The 10905-nt window shown below is 29.2% G+C and overlaps 1 protein-coding gene across 1 annotated transcript; it reads right to left on the reverse strand.

Annotated features, from left to right (window-relative positions):
- Nucleotides 1–1182: 1182 nt before the first annotated feature.
- LOC112755318 (transcription factor UNE10) lies at nt 1183–9734 on the reverse strand. The gene is made up of 6 exons (XM_025803316.2): nt 9280–9734; nt 8427–9150; nt 7417–7518; nt 7255–7320; nt 4235–4645; nt 1183–1642 (listed from the first exon to the last, which is right to left on the reverse strand). Exons 1-6 carry the CDS (start codon nt 9381–9383, stop codon nt 1550–1552), a joined length of 1500 nt encoding a protein of 499 aa, XP_025659101.1. The 5' UTR covers nt 9384–9734; the 3' UTR covers nt 1183–1549.
- Nucleotides 9735–10905: the final 1171 nt, after the last annotated feature.

Raw genomic sequence — 10905 nt, forward strand, 5'->3', positions numbered from 1 at the left:
CGTCGCAAATGATGACGTTGAGAGGGAGAAACCGCTGACGCGGGGAGGGGGCCGTACGACTGACGCAATGCGGGACTACAGGAACAACGCAAGCTGCGCAACGGTACTGCTGGACGTTCGTGGTGCGCACGTCGGCGTGAGCTATGGGCGGCACCAGTGAGAAAGGAAGAGACTGTGCGAAAAGGTAGTCACATCAGATGGGAAAAAGGGGGCCGTTGTTGGAGTTTACGTAACTGTTACAAATCCTTATTTATTTTGAATTTTAAATTGGTAATTATTAAAAACTAATTATTTATTTATCATTTGATATTAATTTTTATTTTATCTCTATTATACACGTTATACATTAAATTTATTGGCTCTCCATACTTTTTCATTACTAAATCATTATAAATACAGAGATAAATCATTCTAGTATATTTATACTAAAGTAGCTATAATATTTTAAAAAATATTACTAAAATTAAAATAATATCTTATTAGTTAGTATACTTTTAAAAAATATTATTAAAATGTAAAAAAAATGTGACTTCAACATTTTAGCTTTAATAATAGCCATTATAAACATAAACATAGATATACTGGAATCCACATATTTCTATTATGTTTATTGTTATAGGATAATATTAGAGAAATAAAAAATAATCAGAACTTTTTTTATTTAACATTCATTAATAATTACAATAATTAATAAATGTTAAAATAAGAAAATTTTAGCTGATTTTAGTTCATAATTCTTTGTTACCAAATATTTTCCATTGTTATATATATAAACACACCAGATAAACCACAAAAGCATCTAATTACCCCAACCATTTCTAACTACCGGGGTCTGATATTATAAACGATACAATAGAAGAGCAAGATCAAGAATTAGCTCAATAGAGCTAGTAACAGATTTTCTATAATTAGTTACCCTAACTGATAGGTAGTTATATCTGTTATGTTCACTGTTATATATAGTCTAACTACTCTATCAGCTTGTATTCTATTCCCTTCTTTCATTCTCTCTACTCTGAAGTCTATCTTTTCCCTACTTCAATTTTCTTGAGTTCTCTCATCACTGCTCATTAGAAACCTTCACAGATATACTACCAATACGCTAAACAAAGCTGAACGTTTCTTTCTTCATCATGTCGTTGCCAAATAATAATAAGTTATAATGATGGTCAAGTGTCCTAATTATCTCACAAAAAGAAGTAATTAATAATAACAATAACAATAACAAGCACACAAGCTCTGAGTTGCATGAACTTCTATATATGAAGGTTAAATAGAGCCAAGAGAACCCACTAAACCTTAACAAGCCAAAAAGAAAATTGAAGGAAGGAAGGAAGGGAAGGCGTTTCCAGCTAATATACAAATACATTACCAAATGCGCTCGTTCAGTTCTCGTTGATGCTTATCATTTTTCACAATACTCATCGTCACTTCCTTCATTAGGTATATATATATCACAAAGAATAAAAGTATGCACAATTTCTTGTAGTAGTAGTAGTAGTAGTTCGTCACTGCCACAAAGGCTGAATACAAAGCATGAGGTGGAGGATCAGGTCTTATTGGAACCTGAAGGTGGAGGTTGTTGGTGCTGAAGCTGCTGGTACATGGCAGCAATCCTACTGTACGCATCCATGCTCATGGGCTGCAACCAATTTAACACTTTTGTTAATTATTATAATTAAATATGTGAAAGTAAAGAGCGTGTACACCAAAATCAGTTATCAGTATAAAATATATGCTAAAATACAAATACACATTGAAAATAAATTAAATTACACATATATTTATACATAAAAATATTAGTGGCTGATTTTAGTGATTAATTTTAGTTAAAAATAGCATTTTTGAAAAGAAAAATATCTTTATTCCTATCGCATCAGGAAGCCAATGATGTCAATCTTGATATCACATTAGACACATGCAACAATAATTAATTAATTATATCTGTGTATATCAATTGGGTCTGTTGCTTAAAAAAAATATTTATTTTTTTATTAAAAATATAATTATTTATGTGTGTTTTTTATTAGTTTAATTTTTTTGATAAAAATTAATTTTTTAGTCATCATATTAAAATTATTATGAAAAAAATCTAAAATTTGATTTTTGTTAACAAAGAAAATAATACAAATCAAATATAAAGAGAAAGAAAATTTATATAAAATTTAAAGAAACTCAAAAAGATATCCTTGTATAATAATCATAATATAATAAAAAATATACCTTTAATTTTAACAACACTTACATAATTACTATAACTATCATAATATAGTGATACTAAAATTTATCATTTAGGTATCATCTTTTATTAATTTAAATTTTTAGGAAGAATAGATTTATGTCATCTTCCAAGATAACTAGATAAGTTAGTTATAGATACGAATAATTTTGAAAAAATGTCATCGAATGTCGGTATCAATAATGTATCTGATACTAGCTAGCTAGTTATATCAACTTAACAGAATATATGTACTCTTATTCTATGAGTTGCAATGAGAAAACCCCCTTAATAGTAGTAGTCTATATGTGATTCCTTTCAAAAGAGTGAAAAGGTGTATGTTTTCTAACTTTAGTGTCGAGTTGTTTGGGATTTGAAATCAAGGAAAGCTACTTCTAACTCTAGGGATCAATAATTGTCTTAACTACTTTAGTGAGTGAAACTGATTTGTTTTAGGTTTAATAGGATTTAAGAGTATTTTCTAGCTCTAGTAAGTCTTCTGGGGTTGAGATCACTTAAAATATTCTCCACCAAAAAGGCAAATTAAAAGATTTGCCTTTGAAATAAAAGTTCACCACAAAAATTGATGGTACAATTTTTAAAATATAAACGTTTTATGTATTATTTATTTGTATATATATCTTTTTATATTTTTTATATAAAAAATAATTGATAAAAATGAAAAAATAAAAATTCTATACATAAAAAATGATACAAATATTATTTATTTTTATAAAATTTACAAATTAAAACTGCTGATGTTAAAAAATTTTATTCCACAGAGAAATAATTTTTGTAACATTTTGTGTGCATTTTTTTGTTTATATTTTTATTATATAAAAGCAAATTTGTTATATTCTTTTATTTTTCATACTAAAATATAAAAGATTTAAAAATAAATATATAAAAATACTCATGTAACTTTTTTTTATACGCAAGAATGCTAGAAAAATGGTCCTTAATTAATTAACTTTGTCGCTGTCCTAAAATCTCAAAACAGAATAGTAATAACGCCATGAATTTGATTTGACTTGTATGCATAACTTTATCACTAGTGTCTCTCAAGTTTCAGTGTCCAGTCAGTTCGCAAACAGCAATGAACCACCATGTTATTTTCAATCATTATTCGAATTTTGAACTTTCTACCCTTATCCCCGAAATAAGTCCTAAATTTGACTACTATAGCAAAAATCAGAGTTGATTATTCTAATAGAAGCATAGGCCAAATAATGAAAAAACACACACATACACATATGATGTTATCATCATTAATTAGTTATCATGCATATCACATTTTTTTTAACAAAATTAACTAACAAATTTAAAAATACTCTAAAAATAGAAGCATATCTAATAAGAAATTAACTAACAAATACTCTAAAAATACTTATCATAATACCAAATATAAGAAGTTTGTATTAAGATAATTTAATAATTTTGTTAATAATTATGTACAGCTAAAAAAATTAACTAAAAGAAAAAGAGTAAATCTTAACTAATGTTCTAAGCAAAGTCCTTTTGATAATAAACATTACTCTATTTTTAATAAAATTACGGATAAAAATTAAGGATTAGAAATATAATTATCCGTGTGTCTTTTTTTGTCGGTTCAAGATTTTGAAAAAAGTAATTTTACAATATAATATCAAAGTTTTTATCATAAAAAAAATTTAGAGTTCGATTTTATTATTCTTATGTGTACACTAAAATTAACCATTAAAATCAATCATCAATATAAAGTACATATTAAAATATAAATATATATTATAAAAAAATTAAACTATACATGTATTTATACACAAATATATTAATGACTAATTTTAATAACTAATTTTAATGTACGAATATATTTTTAAAAGAAAACTTATACGAAAATATCTAAAAATTTAAAAGAGACTTTTATATGAAATGACTTGTTAGAATATAACAATTTATGTGATTCATTCCATCAATTTAAACTTCAAGAGAAATAATTTTACACAATAAGTATAAAATAATTTTGGAGCATTTGCTCACCTGTGATGGACATCCGAAAAATGAGGATAAATGGTCAGGCATGGCGGAGGGTGTAGGTCCTTGAAGTCGGTCGGCAGCTCCAGTTGCGGCGGCAGCAGTGGCGGTAGCAGCAGCATCCCAAGAAGGCATAGGCATGAAGGGAGAAGGGTGGAGGACTGGAGGGATTCCAGGAGGGATATTAGTGCGACTAAGGGTGTTCATATCCATGCCCATGCCCATCCCCGCCATGCCCATGCCCATCCCCATCCCCATTCCCATGCCCATGGGAGCCATCATTGACATTTGAAGCTGTTGTTGCATGGTCATGGGAAGCATCATGGATGACATGTTGATCCTGTTCACCATCTGCACTTGTGCTTGCAACTGTTTAAGATATTCTATCACTTCATCCAACATTGAAGCTTTGTCCGTCTGTTACAAAATAGTATCAAGTATTCCAATAAAGCTAATTTTGTCGTGTTTTCATGTCTAATCATAATTAAATAGGTCAATTATATGCACATATATACATACACATGAAGAAATTCCATATAGTAATTATTGCATATAAAAAGTTTTAGAATGTGTGCTACTTGCAACTTGCTAGTTGATATTACGTCTTTTGACTTGTTGATAATTGATTTATTGATGATATATGTTCGATTAAATAAGTAGCATCGAAATAGGTTTATGAGTTTGAATCTTTTTAAGTAATATTACTGTAGAAAAATTGTTTGTTTAAATTTAACTAGCTTAACGAGTATAGTTAGGAAATTAATTTTTTATATTTTCTTATATATATATATATGTCTGTGTATGGATGTGTACGTACTTTTGCTAATGCTACTATTGCCATAATTGTATTCACATTCTAGAAATTATAATATCTTTCAGTTTGGTGGTTTAATTCATGGATGAGCTGTATCGAATCTGCAGGAGGCAGCTGTTGAAATGTTGACTTGAAAACTGAAGTCTTTTTCCTTTTACATGCTTCTTTTGGAGTTCTTATCCAGATTGTGAATATCACTTTCTTGAATATAATTTTTTATTTATATCCAAATGATTTGGAATTTTGGCAATTAATTTTGCTGCCTGATGAGTTGAGGCATTAAATAACATAAGGCCCTACCATCACTGGAAAGGTTTTTCTCTTGGAGCAGTTGTGTGTCTCCTCACTAAACAGGCTTGTGATATGAGAAATAAAAGTGTCACAATAATTGTGTAAACTTGTGTGGATACAGATACATATGGTTGCAAGCACACACTCTGGAATTCCTATAGCCATATATATATATATATGATTGGAAAATGCTCCTTAAGCTTCAATTATTCCTTTATGAAGGATCATTTTCAAAAATAGAACTTGAATTATTTAGTTCAGGCTAATAGCTATAAGGTAATCTAATAATAATAATAATCAAAAGTGTCTTAAACACTTTAAACCTTATAAATAGAATTTATATAAAACAATATAATGCTACATGATTAATAAAATTTTTTTTTTGTTAATATATAAAAGTATTTTTATACTAAATTTTAAATTTTAAATTCTAATAATATAAAAATGAGATATTAATTTAAAATATTAACTAATATTAATAAAATGTGTTTTTTATATTTTTTTTAATATTAGAATATTTTTCAAAAATGAATTTGTTGTATTGGCAGACAAAAGTTTTGGTAAATTCTTACTTATAACCCAATGAGTTATAGTTCAAATGGCATAATCTTTTCATATTTATCTAAGAGATAGTGGATTCAATCTCCCTATTTTTGATAAAAAAAAAATTCTCACATATAGAATAAATATATACATAAAATACAAAATACAGAATGCGAATATATTTGATAGTAAAATCATATTTTATTTAAAAAAATGATAAAACTTACTTGATTTATTATTAATTTTTATTCTCTCTATACTTTTTACACAGTTTTATTTGGCTAAATTTTTTTGATATAAAGAGAATTAGTGTATAATGCATAGTTATTAAAAATATTGGTGTTTTTTTTAATATAGAGTTTATTTTTTAAAAATTATTATTGAACAAATCAGACGATTAAATTTGTTGAGAAAACAAAATCTGAGGATCTAATTTAAATAAAGTATACAAATCTAAAAGTCATCTGATGGTCTAATTTATATTTTTTATATTCAAATTAAACACACCATACTTCAACAATTTTGTAAAATATTATATTCTTTTCAATATAAAAATAAAAAGTGATTTTATTTTGTACGAGTGAATACCAAAAATTTTAGCGAATACAGCTTGGATATCAGTTATATTTATGATTTCATCAGCATTTTTTTTTTGGTGACTATGATTTCATCAGCATGATGGAATGATATACCATTATTATTTGTTTTATTTTTGTCAGAAATGATCAGAGATATTTTACGGACCACGTATATCTCATCACATATGAATATAAGCCCCATAAGGTTGAAAAGTCAAAGTAAAGAATAATGGCATTTAAGTATTTAACTTAATAAGTTTTGTTTTAAAAAAAGAAAAGAAATGATTTGAAAATCATTTTATCGTTACTGGAAGGTCCAAAGAACTCGATAACAAATACATCAACTCAGAGAGACCCTATCTGAACTGGGTTTTGTAGGGTGGAATTTCATGGGACCGCTCTATGAACTACAGTAAAATAAATGAAAAAAAAATTGGAAAAAATTCTGTTATATCAAGTGCCACTTGCATTGCCATGCATATCTTTAAAATCTTTTAACTAAAAAAGTAATATCTTATATTCTTAAAAAACAAATGTTCTAAAAAACCCTTATGTCATAATACTATATATAGTTTAACGACTATGTTAAGATACACTTAATTATTAAAATCAATCATGAGTATAAAATAAAAAATATATTAATAATTAATTTTAATATATAAATAATATTTTTGATAATTTAATTATTTATTGGTATTATTGGAACCATTAAATAGATACTAAAGAACTGGCTCACAAATTATTAGGTCAGCAAGAAAAGCCACTAGCTATAGTTGCAACTACTGTTGTATATGACATACCTTGCTAGAATTTGGGACCAGCTTTTGGAATGTCTTCATCCTTTGGTTTATCTTATCCCTCCTTTTCTGAAAAGCAGATACACAAGGAACCAATGAACATTAAAATCTTGATTTTGTTGATAGAAATGGCATCGTAGACAAGTTGTTGCAATAATGTCTTACCCTTTCAGATTGGTTGTGTATAGCTGCGGCTCTACTCCTTTTAGTGGACACAGAAGATTTTCCAGTTTCTTTCTTCTTCTCCTCCTCATCTCCATCCTCTCTCTTCACTCAATTTCCATAACATAATTACAAATCATAAAGTTGAAATATATATATATATATATATATATATATATAATATGAAAAAAATTTAACTAAAAATATAGGTACAAAAATGTATAATTTTTTAGCTAAAAAGTACCTCTCACACATTTAGATACATTATAGAGTGAATACCCTATCCGGCCCCTGACAATTATCTTGAAAGGACAACGAGGCTCCCAAGAAAAAAAAAACACCCAATCCGGCCCTGATAATTTTTTTTTGGGACTGATTAGCCCCTGTACCAAAAAAAATAACATTAATTTTTTTTTGGCACAGGGGCCTCGTTGTCCTTTCGAAGTAATTGTCAGGAACCGGGTTGAGTTTTTTTTTTGTCAGGGGTCGAATTGGGATTTTTTTGTCAGGGGCCTCGTTGTCTTTCGAGGTAATTGTCAGGGCTGATTTGAGTTTTTCTCTACATTTTATAAAATAATTAATTAGATATCAAAAAGAAATATAAAGATTTCTGTTTTTAATTTCTTTTAACCATATAATCAATTTTTTTAGAGATATATTATTTATATATTTTTTATCAGTTTAATTTTTTTAAAAAAAAATTTATAATATAATATTAAAATTTTTATGATTCAAAAATTTAGAATTTAATTCTTATTAAACTAAAAATAATAATTTTAATGCAACACTAATAAAAAAAAAAGAGAGAAAGAGTAATTAGTTTTTCTTTTCAAGTTAAAACTACAAGATTTTAATCAACTCCTTGCAAGGATTAAGCTCATTTTAACTTTTGTGTATAGCTTAATAAATTCAATTTGTATTGATTTATATGCTATAAAATAAGTGAAAATGATAATTATTATAAATAATGGGACATATTAATGTTAATTTTTACAAGTGAAAGGCGTACGTACCATTGATCTACTGTGGCAAACGGAATCATGGTCGTCAATGGTGTTGGTCTTGGTGCACTGCTTTGCAGAGCTTGTATTTTCCGGCGACCCCATCGACGTCGAGGTAGTGAAACCCACTCCGAACTCCCTCTCGCACGTGTCAAGTGTCACGTGCCGGCTTTCCCTCCCAAAGGTGGCGCTGCCACTCACACTCTGATCCCTGCTACTCATCTCATGTGCCGACACCGTCGGTGCCGGGACACGTCTCACCATGGCGGCGCGTTTTTCAAGGGCGCCTCCATCTTTGGCATCACCGGCGCCCATACGTGTGGTGCGACCCGCCATGCACGCTCCAAGCCCTCCGGAGATGGAGTCCATAACTTGAGGCGTTCTTTGCTCCTCTACCCGGTTTGAGCACGGTACCAGCGCGTCCATGGTCACCGTGTTTGAAGTTCCCGGAGAAATAACGGTGGCCGGGACACGGTGGGGATCAACCCATGGGACTAACAGATTTTCATAGACACCGCCGAAACCGTGGACGGCTGTTGATTTGGCGTTTTGGGGTGTGGTAGTTGCTTGGTTGACTATGGATTCCAATGTGCCACTTGCACGAGGCTTTTCCCATGTGTACTTATTGGCGGTTGTTGTAACCGCCGAGGACTTGGTCGGCACTCGCGGGAACCCTAAGCCATGCATTGATAGCTGTCCATTTTCCCATGTTAGTTCTGCGACTTCATAGTCTAACCTGTGCGATTAAAAATCATTAGATAACAATTTAGTCAAAACAGTTATTTTTATTGATGCTATTTATGAAGAAAAAGTAATTGGTTTTATGTGTATGTATGTGTGTATTAGTGAAAGAAAAGGAAGATACATGGGAACGTCAGGGATGGTTGAGTTGGAGTTGGAACGTAGAGAGGGTCTTGGGGGCGGTGGATTGGTATCCTCCACCTCCCAGCTGGGAACACACTGGCTCATCTCTTGAAGAAAGAATAAGAATTGATGAACACAACTGTGTGTGCTTTCTCTTACATGATGGAGGGGGAATAGTAAGTAGTATGTAGTGGTGGGTGTGGGAGAAAGAAAGAAGGAAAATATTGATTGGTAAATGATGGGATACGATGTGATATAGTGGCGAGTAAGTGAGCCCCCCTTAGATTATTAATAATAAGGGAAGGGAATGAATATAATGCAGTTTGTGGATTTTATTTCACAATGGGAAAAGAGTGAATCTAGTCCATATGTATTGGAGTGAGAAGGGGCGCTAAATTTTCTAGGCATAGTCACTTTTGTTTTGTCGTTTCAATGATTCACAATTTGTCCGATCCCTTGCACTGTCAGAGACTCGTATATAAGGATATACTACTCTATCGTATGCCAAATTTAATTTCATCAACTTTTTTAAGTCACTAGCTATGTGTATTATTACCTGTTAACAAAATTTTCTATTTCTATAATAAAATCAGCCAAAAAATTAATTATTAATATAAAATATATATTAAATAATATATATTTATACATAAATATATAATTAATTTTAATATACATTTAATATAGTTATAAAAAAATAATAATTTAATTTTAATGTGTAGAAAGTATAAAACTTTGTTACTACACATTTTAATAATGGCATATTTTGACATTCCTGCAATATATTTGATTACATAATATTTAAAGTTACTTTCTTTAATTAACAACTCTTTTATTATTCAATAATAATAAATAAATAACACACAATTAAAAATATTTTAGTTAAATGTAGATTTTTGCTAAAATTTTGTCAAAAAATTTGGCAAATAATTATGATTTTCTATAGATTCTGTTAAAAAATTTAAATCAACAAGATATGTTTTGTAGATAATATATAATACTTGCCACATTTTTTTAAATTCAAAAACAACTTACCAAAACAACAACAAAGCCTAATGATCTTATTAGGTAATATCGATCATATGAATTAAACAATATCATTAAATTCTATTATATATTATGTCTACAGTAAAATTATTTACTCATAGATCAAATTCAAAGACAATTTACTGTAGATTTTTCCAAAAATATCCCAAAAAAATGGCATGTACTTTTGTAGAAGACGGGAAAATTTTTTGCATGTACAAAATTTGCAACAAAATTTACAAATACACTTCGTAACAAATTCCTCATATTATATATTCAAAGATAAAGTTGCAAGTCCTCTTTGCAACAAAAATTGTCGTTAAACATTGTAACAAGATTCACAAGTAACAAATTCGTAGTAAATTTTGCAAATAAAATGTAACACATTCGTAGTAGAATCTATGAAACAAAATTTGCAACTATTTTAGGGACAAAAGAGTCTTAACTATTTGCCTGGTTGATATTTCTTCCCTCACAAGGAAACTTTTCTTGGTGTCTATTCGTTGAAGCTGTAGATGCTTTTTTTCTCTTCAAAATAGATACCTAGTTTGCTTCTTTTGAACATGAAATCATGAAGCATGTTATGGTTGGAATAGATGTTTCT

The sequence above is a fragment of the Arachis hypogaea genome, chromosome 16, assembly GCF_003086295.3.
Source record: "Arachis hypogaea cultivar Tifrunner chromosome 16, arahy.Tifrunner.gnm2.J5K5, whole genome shotgun sequence".
NCBI lineage: Eukaryota > Viridiplantae > Streptophyta > Magnoliopsida > Fabales > Fabaceae > Arachis > Arachis hypogaea.

Coding starts and splice junctions, on each gene's coding strand:
- LOC112755318 (XM_025803316.2), bottom strand. CDS start 9,383: ATGAGCCAGTGTGTTCCCAGCTGGGAGGTGGAGGATACCAATCCACCG. Junction 9,151..9,279: donor ACCATCCCTGACGTTCCCAT/GTATCTTCCTTT, acceptor TTAATCGCACAG/GTTAGACTATGAAGTCGCAG. Junction 4,646..7,254: donor TGGTCCCAAATTCTAGCAAG/GTATGTCATATA, acceptor ATTTTGTAACAG/ACGGACAAAGCTTCAATGTT.